This window comes from Camelina sativa, chromosome 4 (assembly GCF_030686135.1).
Source record: "Camelina sativa cultivar CO46 ecotype springtype chromosome 4, ASM3068613v1".
Lineage (NCBI taxonomy): Eukaryota > Viridiplantae > Streptophyta > Magnoliopsida > Brassicales > Brassicaceae > Camelina > Camelina sativa.
The window spans coordinates 24,864,415-24,881,174 of record NC_141883.1 but is presented as its reverse complement, the minus strand read 5'-3'; the positions used below and the strand labels follow the sequence as shown (position 1 = coordinate 24,881,174).

The 16,760-nt window shown below is 36.2% G+C and overlaps 4 protein-coding genes across 4 annotated transcripts; 2 read left to right on the top strand and 2 right to left on the bottom strand.

The window, feature by feature from the left end:
- Positions 1-507: 507 nt before the first annotated feature.
- On the bottom strand, positions 508-1,605 carry LOC147946165 (uncharacterized). Its single transcript, XM_087509521.1, has one exon. The coding sequence runs from the start codon at positions 1,603-1,605 to the stop codon at positions 508-510; it is 1,098 nt and encodes a 365-aa protein (XP_087365647.1).
- Positions 1,602-3,080, bottom strand: LOC147946164 (uncharacterized). The gene has a single exon (XM_087509520.1). It carries the CDS (start codon positions 3,078-3,080, stop codon positions 1,602-1,604), a length of 1,479 nt encoding a protein of 492 aa, XP_087365646.1.
- Positions 3,081-9,900: 6,820 nt separating this feature from the next.
- LOC104781572 (CDPK-related kinase 7) lies at positions 9,901-14,060 on the top strand. The gene is made up of 11 exons (XM_010506281.3): positions 9,901-11,084; positions 11,665-11,795; positions 11,908-11,949; positions 12,025-12,133; positions 12,230-12,308; positions 12,391-12,687; positions 12,789-12,901; positions 12,985-13,092; positions 13,172-13,234; positions 13,314-13,481; positions 13,584-14,060. Exons 1-11 carry the CDS (start codon positions 10,587-10,589, stop codon positions 13,722-13,724), a joined length of 1,749 nt encoding a protein of 582 aa, XP_010504583.1. The 5' UTR covers positions 9,901-10,586; the 3' UTR covers positions 13,725-14,060.
- On the top strand, positions 14,051-16,595 carry LOC104781571 (uncharacterized). The gene is made up of 6 exons (XM_010506280.3): positions 14,051-14,817; positions 15,010-15,102; positions 15,198-15,428; positions 15,620-15,722; positions 15,852-16,081; positions 16,209-16,595. Exons 1-6 carry the CDS (start codon positions 14,492-14,494, stop codon positions 16,435-16,437), a joined length of 1,212 nt encoding a protein of 403 aa, XP_010504582.2. The 5' UTR covers positions 14,051-14,491; the 3' UTR covers positions 16,438-16,595.
- Positions 16,596-16,760: the final 165 nt, after the last annotated feature.

Here is a 16,760-nt window from a genome sequence, read left to right as displayed (position 1 = left end):
TACTATCAGAGGGAGCAGGGGTTGTAGTCTCTTCACTAGGATCTTGGACACTATCTTGTATAACACTGAGCATAGACTGATTGGTCTGAGATTAGCCATTTCAGTTGGGTGAAGAGTTTTAGGAATCAAAAACAAGTGAGTGTAGTTCCACTCTTTCGGAAAGGATCCTGTTTCGAAAAACTTTTTAACTTCTAAAGTTACTTGAGATCCCACCGTCTCCCAATAAGATTGAAAGAAGAACCCTGACATGCCATCGGCTCCAGGTGCACTAGACGGCTTAATGGCAAAGGTTGCACTTTTGATTTCTTCGTCTGTCACTGGTTCTAACAATGAGTTATTCATTCCTTCTGTAACCTTAGGCTGAAAGTCGTCAAACCAGGTCTCAAAGCTCGATGGATTAGACGACGTAAACAGATTTTGAAAATAAGCACATGCCACTTCCTCTTTGGCTGCCTCTGAAAATTGTTCATACCCATTGATGTCTTTCAGTTTTTCAATCCTTTTTTTTTATCTGTTACCCTTTACTGAGGCTTGGAAGAATTTTGTGTTCCTATCTCCGCAACGCATCCATTTCTCTCTGCTCCTTTGGCTCCAATAAGTTTCTTCATCCCTGTAGGCTCTTGAGAGCTCCCTTTTTAAGAATCCAACATGTTCTAAGTCGGGAAGACTGAGAGATTGTTCCTTCTCCAAGGCATTTTCCACTTGATGGATTTTGTCTTTCGCATTGGAATTATTTTCCTTTTTCCAAGTGCTCAGGGCTTTTCTACAGATTCTTATGCGATCAGACGTTGTCGTTCCAAGGCGTGAAGAAGAAGAATTCCAAGCTTTTATAACTTCAGCTTCTACTTCTGGCTTATGAAGAAATTTTTTATCAAAACGGAACTGACCTCTGTATGCCTCTTGTGAGGATAGTAACTTCATGAGAACTGGTCGATGATCCGATCCTCTGAACTCCAGGAAGGATTGGTTTGATGCTGGAAATTGAGAAAACCATTGTTTATTTCCAAAAACTCTATCCAGTTTGCTCTGGATCCAAAGATCATATCTCCTGCCTGCCCAAGTAAACCCGTTGCCTTTGCTAGAAAGTTCTTCCATCTGACAAGCTTGTAACATCTCTGAGAAAGGTTTAAAGCATGATTCACTTCTTTTCGGACCTCCCAGTTTTTCACCATTGTGAAGACTATCATTGAAGTCACCTACCATGCACCAACTCTCTTTTCTGTTTATACCAATCCTGGTAATCCTTTCCCAAACTACTTTCCTCTTCAGGAAATCCGGATCTCCATACACACAGGAGATGAAAAAGACCACTGTCCCAAACTGAACATGTAGATCCAAAAGGTTCTTATCAGCGAACTTTACTTCTATTTGTACACTATTCTTACTAAAAACAGCTAAACCACCACACTTGCCTACTGGATCCACTGTATACACCTTGTCATACCCCAACCATTCTTGTACATCTACTAAAGTGTTCCTATCATGCATAGTTTCCATTAAAAACAGAATCTCAGGAAAGAGTTTTTGACGCAATTCCCTGAGACGAGGAAGAGCCAAGTCTTGAGACCGTCCCAAGCCTTGGCAATTCCAGCTCAAAAGGCTCATTGGACATTAGACAATCCCCCCATTGGGATCACCTCTCGAAGGATAAGCTTTTGAGCTTTAGCAGAGCTTGTTCCTTCATCTTCTGCTTTTCTTTTGTCATTTCTTCCCACCATGATGCCTGATTTTAGGGTTTGAACATCAGTTTTATCCGATGTTTTGAATGGCTTTGGTTTCCTGTTGCTTTTGGGAGGTCTTCCCCTTGCCTTGCCCTTTTTAGAGATAAACCCGGACGGACCAGCCTCAGAGAAACCAGTCCGGAAAACCGTTGATTTACTCTGAAAAGGTTGGGACAGACCGAGAGACATCTCTCCTCCAAACTCTGAGAATCCTCCATCCTCTATCGGGTAAGAATTGTCCAGAGGAGTGCGGTGAAAATAATGTTGCTGACTGGAAAGGCTTAATCCTATAGAGCGGTCCTCATCTAACAGTGAACTGTTTAAGGACTGATCTTCATGGTAATTAAAAACCAACCCTTTTTCCTTGTTTAATTCTAAGTGGACCATTGGAGCAGGGTCCAATTGAAGGATTGATTTTTTTGCCAGAGGGTCCTTTTCGACTTCACCTACAGATTTTTTCACCCTCTCTTCCTTGGTTGATTTGGCTTCACCATTTGCAGCTAAGAGGTATTGGCGCATACCTTCTAATACTTCAGGGGCTATTCTAGGTCTTCCAGTGAGAGAGTCTACACCAACATGTTCTTCTCTCAAAACACCAAATAAGGGATCAGATTCTTTCAGTACTGGATCCTTCTTTTGCCTATTTGATGTCTCTCCTGATCTTCTTACTAGTGTTTCCTCTTTGATTCTTTTGATGAAGATTGGACAGACTTCTTTATCATGGGTCAACCTTTGACACTCATAACATCTCTTCTGGATCCTCTCGTATTGAAACTTCACTGTAGTAGATCCACCTTTGATGTTTATAACCTTTGATCTTCGTAAAGGTCTTGACACGTCGAAGGAAACCTTTACTCTGACAAACCCTTGGAGTTGAGGTCTCTCTGGATCAAAGGCGACTTCAAGAACCTGGCCAATAAGTTCCCCAAGAGATGTAATGGCTGGTACCGTGAAGTAATTGATCGGTAGGTTCCAAATCTGAATCCATATAGGAATGCTCTGGAGATAGTTCGGAGGAGGGAACTCATACCATCGATCTACTGTTATAGACCATTCATTAAAGGTGTGGGTACCTTTGTCAAGAACATCTTGGAGGTCATGCTCAGAGTTGAAGATGAATTGGAATTTTTCCTTCGAGAGAGCAATTCCAGTGACTTTACCCACTTTCTGCCACTTCCTGGGCATATTGCGAATTAGGCTTTGCATATCCTGACAGTCTGGATTGAGGAGGCGACCAACCAAGCTTATCTTGTTTCTTTGAACTGAAGAGAATTCTGGAAGGTCACGCATATCAAATGGAACATCTTCTTCTTCTTCTAAAGACATCGCCAATAGAACCTTATCCATGGCAGCAGACATCGCCAAAAAAATTATAGCTTTTTCACATAATCTTAATAATTAAAAGTCCCATTAAAGATTAAACTATACTCTACTAACAAGTACAAATTGAATTTGTATATTCTTCTGGAAGATATATGGATTTATAGCAAAAGCAATCATTACCAACGCACCAAGCTGTTGATAAAAAAGGGAGAAAACACGCACGTTATTTAGTGCATCATCATCTCACGACTCTTTAATGTGTGACCATGTGAACAGTAAGTAGTAGTACTTGGGGGGGGATTAAGTGCGTCTTCAATTAAATGGTTTTAGCCCAATTTGGTTTGGATATTTTATCAAACATATTATGGGGATATATTTCTTTTGCTAAGTTTTATAACTAATGAATGTATATAACTCGATTAGTATCTACAGCAAACAATACAACTCGACTCGAGCATTAATACAGAGATATACTAGACTACTTAGTTATGACAGGGTTAGCTCTTCAGTTAAGATTATCCAAGCAAAAAAAATATGGTCTTAGACTAATGGCTCAAGGCCCAGCAAGCTTAAAGTCGACAATATCTCCTCCAACAGGTACATGTTGGGCCGGGCTAAGCAATGATTCACATTCCGAAGCTAAGACCCAACAACAGTTATTTAAGAAAAATAACAAGATACACCAAATAGTAGTATTAGTTTGGGATTCAGTGATCATCTATCTACTTATATCCAAAAAAGATATATGCTTTATGACGCTTTACGAATCTACGGAATTATAAAGAAGTGGAGGAGATGAAGGTATCAAGTAATAAGAATATGAATTATTGCTTTTCTTTGTATATATATATATATGCTGATGCTCGCTACCAATATATATTCTCACTCAAAAAGCCCAACAATAATGTATGTTTGTGTGTTTTATTATTATTCTTCTAAGTTCCCAACTTACCATTTCCATTCACTTATTTAAATTACTATTCATCGTTTATGTCAAAAGGGTTTCACAAAAATACAATCGTCTAGAATTTTTAAATCTGCCGTTATATAATCTCACAAAATTTTGTAACCATAATCTACCCAAAAATCTTTACTAATCACATAATTGATATAATTTTTGTACTTCTTCTTTTCTTTTTTTCCATAAATGAGAAACTCATGTGCTTTGATACAAAAATTTATATAGAACTTTCTTTTCTTTTTTTCCATAAATGAGAAACTCATATGCTTTGATACAAAAATTTATATAGAACTTGTACAAATTGACGTTTTTGAAACTAATTTATGTAGATAGTTTCAAAAGACGTCAATTTGTACAAGTTTATATAGAACTTGTACATATTGTTAATTTTAAATATGCGATGTTGGTTTTGTTTTCAAATGTATTGAATAATGATGATGTGTCATTATCAAAGCAACATCGCATTTTTAAAATTAACAATATGAATCATGATGATGTGTCATTATAGTAACTAGGTTAGACCCGCGATATGCCGCGTGATACTATTTGTAACTATTTTTAGGTATATCAAATTATTGAATAGCATAGCAATTAGGTTGATTGTCAAAGTAATTTTTAAGTCACTGATTTTAAACTAAAATATAAAACCTTCAATTCTGGAACTTAAATATTGTTCAATTTGTCATTAGTTGGTGTTCTTATTTAATTGTTGTGGGAGATATATTAGTGTAACTTGATTTTATGGTGTATTATTTTTGTAGTTTATACAAATTTAATCACATAATTTTTATATAGTTTTTTTTTGTTCTGAGATAAGTTATTTATTTCTTTTTTTTTTGTTCTTTTTTTTTAAAAATCTAATTGTTTTGTTTGATAATAATTCCATGTAAGTCAATATACACATACATAGTTTTACTTTAGTTTTGTTTTGTGTTATTCGTGGTTAATCTTAATTTATATTCTATTTCTATTATATTATTAGTTTATTTGTATTTGACTAATATTATACTTTACTAATATGATACTTATGTTGAATTGATTTTATTATTATACTTGGTTAACATTAGTATATTTTAAAAAGTTATAAATGATTTATTAATTTATTTTAAATTTAAGCTATTATTTTAAATTTTTGTTTTGGAAAATATTGATACGACATACAATGATTAATAGACTTAGTTGATATTATTATATTTTTGAAAATTGTAAATAATTTATTAATTTAGTTTAAATTTGGGCTATAAATCTAAACATTTGTTTTCCAAAATTATTGATGATGTTTATTATTTCTCATAATTTAATTGGTTACACAATTTAAATGATTTGTTAGTTCCTAAAAATCTAGAAATGCTGATGTGGAACAGGAAATAATTATTATTGGCTGAGAGATATGAACTCTATTAATGAAATATTTTCATTGGTAAACAAATAAGCTGATGTGTCAACTTTATATTTCACCAAAATGTTGATGTGTAAGCAGTGGAGAGAAACATATTGTGTTTTTCTTGTATTGATTAACAAAATTGATAATAATATTGAGTTAATTTAGAAGCTTGTTTAATACTCCCTCCGTTTCAAAATATAAGATGTTTTGAGTGAAAACACGCATATTAATAAATGACCACTTTAAAAAAATTCAACCAATCATAAACAAGACTGCATAAAATAAATCTATATATAATAGCAAACCCATTTTTAAGGAATTGCTGATGTCATCTTTGTAATCCAACGGGTTGAAATTAGTCTCTTTCTTAATCTAAGGGTTGTGGTTTTTTTCTGGAAAATTTGCTCACTAAACCAAAGAATGTGTCTTTTAATGGCGACTTTTTATTCAGGACCACATCTAATGTGAAGCATCGCCTCTTTCTATGCTCAGATCTCACCACCATTAGTTGTGCCTCTTCATACTGATTTATATACCTAAACTTTAGAAACTGTGAAACAAAAATTGGTGAAACAGTGAAACATCGTTTTATGAAACCAACTAACCAAGGGGTGTGTCTTTCCACTGCAACATTTTGTTCGCGTTCTTTTGTGAAACATCGTTTCTCACTTCTTTTTTTTTAATTCTCACCATCTTTCCTTGTGCCTCTTCAGCCTCATTTATATACCTAAACCAATGAACCGTGACTCAAAAAATTATTTTGTTCCTTCTTCTGAATTATGAAAAGGAATCCTCTTCTGAATCCGTTTTTCCACGACGACGCCAAAGTCTCTCTAAGCCCAGTTAAGATACTGATACTGTCGATTTTGTGTCCACTGATCCAGAGCGTATCATGTATTGTACACTCCCGTCAACGTTTCAATCAATCTTACTTTGGTAAGTTCCAAATTCTTGGGCTCTTTTCACAGCCATACAATTGTTGTTCTCATTAGTGTTGAGTATGTGGGTTTAGGTTTTTGCAGAATATTCAGGGATGAACGTAATCTATGAAAATTATATAGGGCCTTAGAATTACTCAGGCATCGCGATTGATCCGTTTTGTCTCGTCTTCTTCTTTGGGGTTGGTACGGAATTTATCCCAACGATTTAGAAATGATGAATGAAGATTTGTAATCCAATGGCTGAAATGATTTATTGAATTGGTGCACAACAAAAATAAGAAGAATTTCGCTGTAAGAAGAAGAGATAGATGGAGACAATAAATTAAGGGTGAGAAGGAGAAATAGCAGATCGTAATAGAAAAGAAGGTGATGACAAGAGAGGATCATTAACATTCACAAACATTACCTTCAAGAAGAAGGCTCCAAAGGGATGAAGGAGATAGAAAATCTTCTCAAAAGGCAATGGAGACAATGGATGTACAGATGGAGTTGTGGAAGGAGAATTCTGAAACTTGTTCAACAATTTCTTGGTATTTACAAGTAAGCAAAGAAGACATCGCTCGATGCAGCTGAGAAGCTGAAGAGTTCTTCAACTGAAATAAGACGGAGAAGTCGCTTGTTGGAAGAAACAGAGCATGGCAAATTAGGAAAAAAAGAAGTGGTGTTATATTTGTGAGGAAGATAACAACACGGAGAAGGTGCATGTTGAGAGAAAAAAGCAACACCACTCAGCAAAAAGGTACAAGGGAACATATTAGACGTCAAGGAGATGTGACGGTGAACAAAGAGAGAGACAAAGTAGTAAAGGAGGATGTTTGCCTCATAGAAAAAAATGGAGCATAAGAGTAAAGTTATCTTCGGAGAAAAATGGAGCAAAGGACGATTCATACCTCGGAGAAAAATGGAGGTGAAGCCAGTTTCACGCACGACACTTCACTAGCAAGATAGGAGGTTGCTTCCTAAGATAGAAAAGGGAGGAGCAGCCAATTTTAAAAGATAATAAGAAGAAAGCGCACCTTAGAGAAAGGGAGTAGAAGAAAGTTGTAAGGAGAAGGGACGTACGCGAACGAACGTGATGTAAGATCACGGAGGGGACGTGACTTTACGTTGGAAAATTAAAGATGATAAAAGAGAAGCTTGAGTGAAAGAGAAAATTCAAGATCTTCCTATGTCAAACTGACAAGAGAAAAAGGAGGAACTTCATCGAAAAGAGGAAGAGACAAGTTAATACCTTGGGTGAGAAGAAAGATCGTTTAAAATTGAAAGTTGTGAAGAAGAAGAAGAAGAAAGGCATTGTAAGATCAAAACTCAATTAAGGGGGACTGATTGATGAGATTGATTAATAGTTGCAACATTTTGGTCAGGACGTGTAGTTTGTGTTGTTTCATTGGATAGGTACATATGTGAAGAGACAAAAATCATTGTGTTGTTGTGTGTATTTGTTTTCTATATAAAACAATTTTGTCTCGAGTTTGTCTCTTACTCTGTTTTTTTTTATCTCTCAATATTCTAACATTCATATGTCTCCTGTTGAAGTTGTACTTTTCAAAGCGTAATCGTAATGCTGATAGGAGGGTATTTTTTTTTTTGGTTCAACCTTTCTTTGTATGCTAATAAACAAAATGCATTCTTCGTTGTCAAAAGGTATGAAAACGAGAGGCTTCTTCATCGTTAATGATTATAATACTTTACTTACGTTCATATACGTGTATACATTGTGGTGCAGTCACCACACCTCTATTCACCATATCCCCCAGGGCTTCAACCTCATCGTACGTGTGTTATACGTTTTATCTGTTGATTACCCACTCTACCATCACTCTTCCGGACAAATCGATCGGAGATTAATAAAAACTCTATTGTAAATAAATTTAAAATTTAAATTTCTTATGTTCTAAACTAATTTTTATTTTTTTGATAAATATGAGAAATTTTATTGATGAAAATAAATTGTAGTAACTACAGTATCTTTGATACATAATATTTTCTTTGCCAAAAAAGATAAAAACAAGGAGGAATCTGTGAAGGAGATGAATATGTAAATAAGAACATAGACAAATCTAAGCCAATCTCGCATCAATCTTTTGAAAACTCTTACCTGTGGCTCTTTGCAAGAAATGCATTCTGAACCTGTCTGTTTTTTTAACTAAAATTCATTCTATTGCGCCACACGAAAATAAATTTGGTAAACGAAAGCGAATATTAATATGTGATAAAATAATAATGATATTAATTAGATCAAGTAACCTAAAAAATAAGTTTACTTTTGTGTGGTAATAAACTAGGTTACTAAATTATTTAAGATACAAATACGTATACAAATACATGATACATATAACTTTACATAAACAGAATTAGTAGCAAAAAAATATGAGATAGATTAAATTTGCAATACTAAATTTGTATATACGTTTTTTTTCTAAAAATAAGCTGAATATATAATAAATTAAATGTACGGATCGACTTTCTAGTAATAAAAAATATAAAAGTAATCTAAAATTTTTTTGAAAAGTTAAAAACATTTTATATTATGAAATAAAAAAAACCTCTAAAACATATATTATGAAACGGAAGGAATATTGAATGTCTGAGTATTTTTAATCAGTTAAATTACTATAAGCGGGAATAAACATTCGTTCAGTGATCAATCAATGTCATAGTAATCAATAGAATTATATAGGGGATATTATCTCTAACGTGCATGTGCATCCGGCTTCTTCTTCTCTCATTTTCTCGGATCTTTTATTCCTCATACCAAATAAGGTTATTATAATTATTTATGGTTTTATTTATTAGTTCAATGATTACTACGTCTGTTGTTAGTTTGCATAAGGAGGTCTCCAACTAGCACCATTTTATCTATAAAATATATACAAATACAACGATAGATGTTTTGAACATACAAACTCGTAAGAAATAGGAAAAACAACTATTTTAAAGTTAAACTAATCAATCTTCTGTAAGCAATATAGAGACACTGCATTTATGAGACAAAGTTATAAGTATATGGTTTAATAATGGAATAAATAATAATAATAATAATAATCATTATTTATACAAAAACTACATATCTACTATGTACTTTGATACTTTCATTTTTTTAATTTATTTCTTGTAAGGATCAACACAATCTAATAAAGGTAAATCACAATTGGTATGAGTGTGTTCATCATTACTACACAAAATCATCCGTTACACAAACAAAAATATGTCAAACTATATATTATCCTATGCATATTTCGACAGAACAAAAACGATAGAAGTAGATGGATCATGTAATAATGAAGTTAGAGAAGAAGGGGCAAAAACACAAATATAGGAAAGATGATACAAGTTGGTCAAAGTTGGAAGTGTCCAACAAACAAGCAAAATTCCAATACTTGTGTTTTACACAAGCAAGCACACCTTGCCATGTTCTGTCACATAACATGAGCAATAACAAATTCCACACCAACTTCATATTTTACTAATATTTGCTCAATTACTTCATCATGTTCATGATATGGGGGAAAGCATTTTAAGATTACACCAAAGAATATTAATAAAAATTTGGGGAATGAAAGAAACTTTGGGTATTGTGTAAAAAAAGAATGAGGGACAGGCTGGTTTGGTTAAGGTAGGTTCCAAAACTAGCAAAAAAAAACCCCACTCTTCCATATATTATTCTCATAGAAGATTGAAGAATAATGACTTTTTCTTATTTGCTACTAAACTTACACATTGATCCCATTCAAAACATCTTTTGATTCTCTTTTCTTTTTTTCCTTGGTGCTCTTCCTTCTGCTAAGCATCTTTCCCTTTTTTTTAACCCTCCTCTCTCTCTCTCTCTCTCTCTCTCTCTCTCTCTCTCATTACCTTTATTCTTAGCGCCTTTGCTTTTGTTCCCTTGTCTCTTTTACTTTCCTTCTTCTCATTGGAAGTGAAATTTAGCTTCTTTCCTCCTTCTTCCTTCCCAATATTTATCTTCTCTTTCACTCCTCGTGATTTAGGTTTTGGTTTATCTTATTTGATCTCTCGCATTCTCTCTCAATTCCCAAGTGTTAGAAAGTGGGATTGCTTTAGCTTTTCTGGGTTTTGTGTCTCCACTCTGTTCCCGGGAGAAATTTTTGTGTCTTTCCAGGGAAGTTGTTTCCTTTTGATTTCTGGGTTTGTGTGTTTCTGGAAACTGAATCTAGAATTCGACATTGTGTTTGTTGTTTCCGTGACTGAAAGCATAAAGTTTGATTCTTTTTGAGTCTCAATTTTGATCTCCATAGATGGGGCTGTGTCATGGTAAACCTATCGAGGAGCACAAATCGAAGAGCCTCCAAATCTCCAATGAAATCGAAGAGACGACACCTAGGAATTCATCATCTCAAAAGTCCAAATCTTCAGGCTTTCCGTTTTATAGTCCGAGTCCTTTACCTAGTCTCTTCAAAACCTCACCTGCTGTGTCCTCCTCCTCGAGCGTGAGTTCCACGCCACTTCGTTTCTTCAAGCGGCCTTTCCCACCTCCATCACCAGCTAAGCACATACGAGCTCTCCTCGCGCGTCGTCACGGTTCCGTTAAGCCCAATGAAGCTTCCATCCCTGAAGGTAGTGAGTGTGAGGTTGGCCTTGACAAGAAATTTGGTTTCTCCAAGCAGTTTGCTTCACACTATGAGATTGACGGTGAGGTGGGTCGAGGGCATTTTGGGTATACTTGCTCTGCTAAGGGGAAAAAAGGTAGCTTGAAAGGTCAAGATGTGGCTGTCAAAGTTATTCCCAAATCAAAGGTTATCTCTCTACTTTGCTTTTGGTCCCTTTCAAGCTCTTAGGATGTATATATCATCATTCCGTAGGTTCCACATGTTATGTTCCATATGTTGTTCTTAGATTTAGCTAGAACGGTGACTTGTGTAAATTTTTTGGGAATTTTGGCTAATATTTATTCCTCAGATGTTGTCAGACACATTATTTTGGTTGGTGTTCGAATTATGTGAAGTTAGACTGTGTTGTATCAGCTCAGTAGCTAGGTTTGTTATTTACATTTTTCTTATTGGTAGGATCTTTGAGCTACTGAGTAGATAATAGATTGCTAGATGATTGGAGTTCATAAGTTGTCTGCATTTATGCACTGTAGAAGTCTAACGTTTTAATTGTTTATTTGTTGGTTGGATTTTGAATGTGCGAGACTGATATAATCGTGTACTTTGTCAGAGTAAAAATGCAGAGTGTATATAAGAACAGAGTTTCTTGAGTGATGCTACTAAACCAATTGTCTCCCTGAGCTCCTTTCTTGATTTACTGCTTGATCTATATACAATTATAATCAATTATTTGTGTTCTCTAAATTGTGGATGCTATTTTTGATAGATGACTACGGCAATTGCAATCGAGGATGTTAGAAGAGAAGTGAAGATATTGCGGGCTTTGACTGGTCACAAAAACCTAATCCAGTTCTATGATGCTTTTGAAGATGATGAAAATGTTTACATTGTTATGGAGTAAGTAAAGTTGCTTTATTGTTTTCTTATTTTCCGTGCTTTTTCAGAATCATTTTCAATTGAATGATTGAGATGAAAGTAGTTAATCGATTTTCTTTCTCTCTGTGGTTAGATTATGCCAAGGCGGTGAACTCTTGGACAAAATACTTCAAAGGTAACTGCTACATCACACATGATTCTATCTCGTCTCTATTGTATCATGCTCTGACTGTTTGTTTGGACTTATCAGGGGAGGCAAATACTCAGAAGAAGATGCAAAAAAAGTAATGGTTCAGATTCTTAGTGTGGTAGCTTACTGTCATCTTCAAGGCGTAGTTCACCGTGACCTCAAACCCGAGGTTAGTAGATCCTTAACCGTTTTGTTTTGGTTTTCAGATTGTTTTCTCATTCTTAACTAATCTTTACTTTGTTCGTTTTTTTTTTTTCATTTACAGAATTTTCTCTTCGCTACAAAGGATGAGTCTTCTCCTCTAAAAGCCATTGATTTTGGTCTCTCCGACTATGTCAGGCCAGGTAAGAAGATTTGTAAGGATCATCCTTATTGAAGCTTGTCGCAATGGTAGATGGAAAGTTGATTGTTTTACCCTTTCTGCAGATGAGAGGTTGAATGACATTGTCGGAAGTGCTTATTACGTGGCCCCTGAAGTTTTACACCGTACATATGGAACCGAGGCAGATATGTGGAGTATTGGAGTGATTGCTTATATACTTCTCTGTGGTAGCCGTCCCTTTTGGGCCCGTTCTGAATCTGGAATCTTCCGAGCTGTTCTTAAAGCAGAACCCAATTTTGAAGAAGCTCCTTGGCCATCTCTTTCACCTGACGCTGTACATTTTGTGAAACGTTTGTTAAACAAAGATTACCGTAAGAGACTAACTGCTGCACAGGCTTTGTGTAAGTCTTTATATAACCAACTTGATGCTTCTATTTCGATAATATTCATCATATTGTTCTGCTTTTAAACATATATGCGAACAATTTGTCTTGTATCTCAGGCCATCCTTGGCTGGTTGGCTCGCATGAATTGAAGATACCGTCTGATATGATAATTTACAAGCTCGTAAAAGTATACATAATGTCGTCTTCTTTGAGAAAATCGGCTTTAGCGGTGAGTTGGATTATATAGCAGTTACCATTGATCCTCAGGTCGTATGGATGAAAAGTTGCTAATGGTTATATTCATGGTTACAGGCTCTTGCCAAAACGTTAACTGTAGCGCAGCTGACTTATTTGCAAGAGCAGTTTAATTTGTTGGGACCAAGCAAAAATGGATATATCTCGATGCAGAATTACAAAACAGTGAGCTTCTATTTCATGCGTACGTCTCTTCTTCATTTTAGTATCTTTATGTTTTCTTACGATGTGTTTAAAATTGCAGGCAATCCTGAAGAGCTCGACAGAGGCTACGAAGGATTCACGAGTCTTGGATTTTGCACACATGGTAAGGGAAAAGGACTAAGTTATATTCACTATGTTTGGGGGGTTAAGATGGTGATAAAATTATATTTTTTGGATTGCAGATTAGTTGTCTACAGTACAAGAAACTAGACTTTGAAGAGTTTTGCGCTTCAGCTTTAAGTGTTTATCAACTAGAAGCAATGGAAATTTGGGAGCAACATGCACGCCGTGCATATGAATTGTTTGAGAAGGATGGGAACAGAGTCATCATGATCGAAGAACTTGCGTCGGTATAAAAATCTCCCCTTTTTCTTATCCACCTCAAGATGTGATATTACAGGTGTCCTCGGCTGGTGATTGATATGTTTTTGGCAAATGTATTTTATTAACAGGAACTCGGACTCGGTCCATCAGTCCCTGTTCAGGTTGTTCTTCAGGATTGGATAAGGCATTCTGATGGGAAGCTAAGTTTCTTGGGTTTTGTCAGACTTTTACACGGCGTATCCTCTCGGACATTGCAGAAAGCCGCGTAGAGAAGCTTCTTTCTTTCTTTCACCTATACATTTAGTTCTCGTTGGATCTATAAAAGGACCTGCCTTTAGGACAGTAACCTTACACCAAGTCCAAAATGATTATGACCTTACGGTAACCCAACCCGAGCGAAACTCAGTGATCACATTTGTCAGATGAAGTTGCATCCTCTTCCTCTTGTTAGTCCTATTTTTTTTTCTTTGATTTGAGTCTTTTAAGATGAATGGTGTTGATTGAGATTTAAGAGGATTGTACAGAAGAAAAAACAAATCCATAACTCCTCTAAAGTGTTCCCTTTTCTACTTCATTGTTCCTTTTAAATAAAAACACTCCTCAACGAAGTACTAATCTTGCTTGTAAGTTGTAACTTGTAACCAACCATTAAATCTCACAGAAGTCAGAAATTTGGAATCTTTTTATATATTGACCAGATTTAACCGAGTCTATTGGGGCACACAAAATTGTTCCGATTTCAATTCGAACCCGAATTGATTAAACCGGTTTGCTCAGGCGTTGTGCGGCGAACTTCACGTGTCGAGCTCGAGACAGTCTTTTGATGGCAGCCAAAGCCGAGAAGCATTACCTGAGTCATCTCTCGACCAGCAGCTCAAACGAATGTTGGGATCCGCCACGGCCACGCCACTTCTGTCTGCTGCCGGAGACTCTCACTTCGACCGTTCGTCAGATCGGATCTTCTGTGTTTAACCGTCGACGAGGACTCTTCTTCTTCTTCTTCTTCGTTCGCATTGTTTAGTCTTGAACACTTTAAATGGCGACAATGAGCAAAGCTCAACGGACCAAACCCACTCCTGGATCTCAGCGTCTTGTTCTGTTATGTATAGCTGTGTTCGCATCCCTCCTGCTGCTCTCTTCGGTGATCTCCACCGGAAAATTGGGATTGCCGTATCAACAAACCCTAATAGATTATTTCGTGTGGTCACCTCGTGGTAAGAGACAGCATACGTTGTCTGAGAAGTACTTATACTGGGGACACAGAATCGATTGTCCTGGCAAAAACTGCGAGACCTGTGCTGGCTTGGGTCACCAGGAATCTAGTCTCAGGTGTGCACTTGAAGAAGCCATGTTTCTTAACAGGTAACTCAAATTTAGCTGTGAAGTTGTCAAATTCTTGATTTTTCTGATAAAAGAGTTCTACTTTGCTGATAACAGTGAGATCAAAGTTGAGTTCTTTTAGGCTTTCTAGGAAAAGGGTGAAGCTTTATGGAGATGAGATTAGTGTAGGAGGAGGACATAATCAATTCCATAACAACAATGTTCTTGTTGCAGGACATTTGTAATGCCTTCTGGAATGTGCATCAATCCAATACATAATAAGAAAGGTATACTCAATCGATCCGATAACAAAACTACTGAGGAAGGGTGAGTTCTGTAACCCGCTTGACATTGTCTATTTCAACCTTGGGGGATGTGTTTAGTGTCTGTCTTAAGACAAGGGTTGCTTTTGGATTTCTTAGTTGGGTAGGGAGCTCTTGTGCAATGGACTCCTTGTATGATATTGACCTCATATCTGAGAAGATACCTGTTATATTGGACAACTCCAAAACTTGGCATATTGTTCTCTCCACAAGTATGAGGTTGGAAGAAAGAGGGATTGCGCATGTTCGCCGAGTCAGTCGACACAGACTAACAGAGAGTCACTACTCAAATCTCTTGATCATTAATCGAACTGCAAGTCCTCTTGCATGGTAATCATTTCCTCTATTCTTTTCGTTTGGGGGGATTTTATGGGAATTGAATCTTTGAGATCAGATCATGATCAAGCTGATGAAGATTGTGTTTAAAGTCGGTTCATTATTCGTTGAATTTTCTTATTCTCTTCTAAGTTTGTTATAAACTTATAGTCCCCTTTTTAAGATTGTTGATCATTTGGGTGTAGGTTCGTTGAGTGCAAAGATAGAAGCAATCGTAGCGCTGTCATGCTGCCTTATTCTTTTCTCCCTAATATGGCAGCTTCAAATTTGAGAAACGCCGCAGAGAAGGTATAATGCAAGATATTCATGTTTTTTTCTGACGAATCTCTTGCAAACTAAGCTTAGTGATCAGTTTTTGTTTACTCTGCAACTTGATGAAGCCTTTAAGCTTGAATAATTTTGTTGGTGTTGTTACAGATAAAAGCACAACTTGGTGATTATGATGCCATCCATGTTCGTCGAGGGGACAAACTGAAGACCAGAAAAGACAGATTCGGAGTTGAAAGGATTCAGTTTCCTCATCTAGACAGAGATACTCGCCCGGAGTTTATCCTTCGTAGGATAGAGAAGCGGATCCCACGAGGGAGGACTCTTTTTATTGGTTCTAATGAGAGAACGCCTGGATTTTTTTCCCCTCTCGCCGTCAGGTACTGTACATTACTCTTTGTCTGATCTTCCACGACTCAGTTTTTAGATGTTTCGATTAAGGTGTGCAAGCTTATACATATACCTAGGCTCATTTGTGAAATGTCGTTTGAATTGCTTATACTACAGGTACAAACTGGCTTATTCATCGAATTTCAGCGAGATTTTGGATCCTATAATCAAGAATAATTACCAGCTATTCATGGTGGAGAGACTGGTGATGATGGGAGCCAAAACATACTTCAAAACTTTTCAAGAGTATGAAACGGATCTCACCTTAACTGATGATCCCAAAAAGAACAAGAACTGGGAAATACCAGTGTACACCATGGATGAAAGAAAAGAAGAAGCGAGCTAAAGTTTGTGCCTAATCTACTCAAAAGTGGTTCCAGACGTAGTATTATCACTTCCGACGTACTTGTAGTTAAAGGCTAAATCATTGTATGTGTAAATGCATTAAGATCTGTGTTTTTTGAGTCTCGAAGTTACTTATATATATAAGCTAGTCTTATCACTTCCCACGTTCTTTTGTAGTCGAAGCTAAAATCCTAGGTTGTATAGAAACGGAAACGGATGCGCGGAAACGAAACGTTTCGGAAACGGGAAACGGTTTTTTTCAAATATTAGGAAATGGAAACGTTTTGGAAACGTATGCACATATACATATATATATAGATTAAT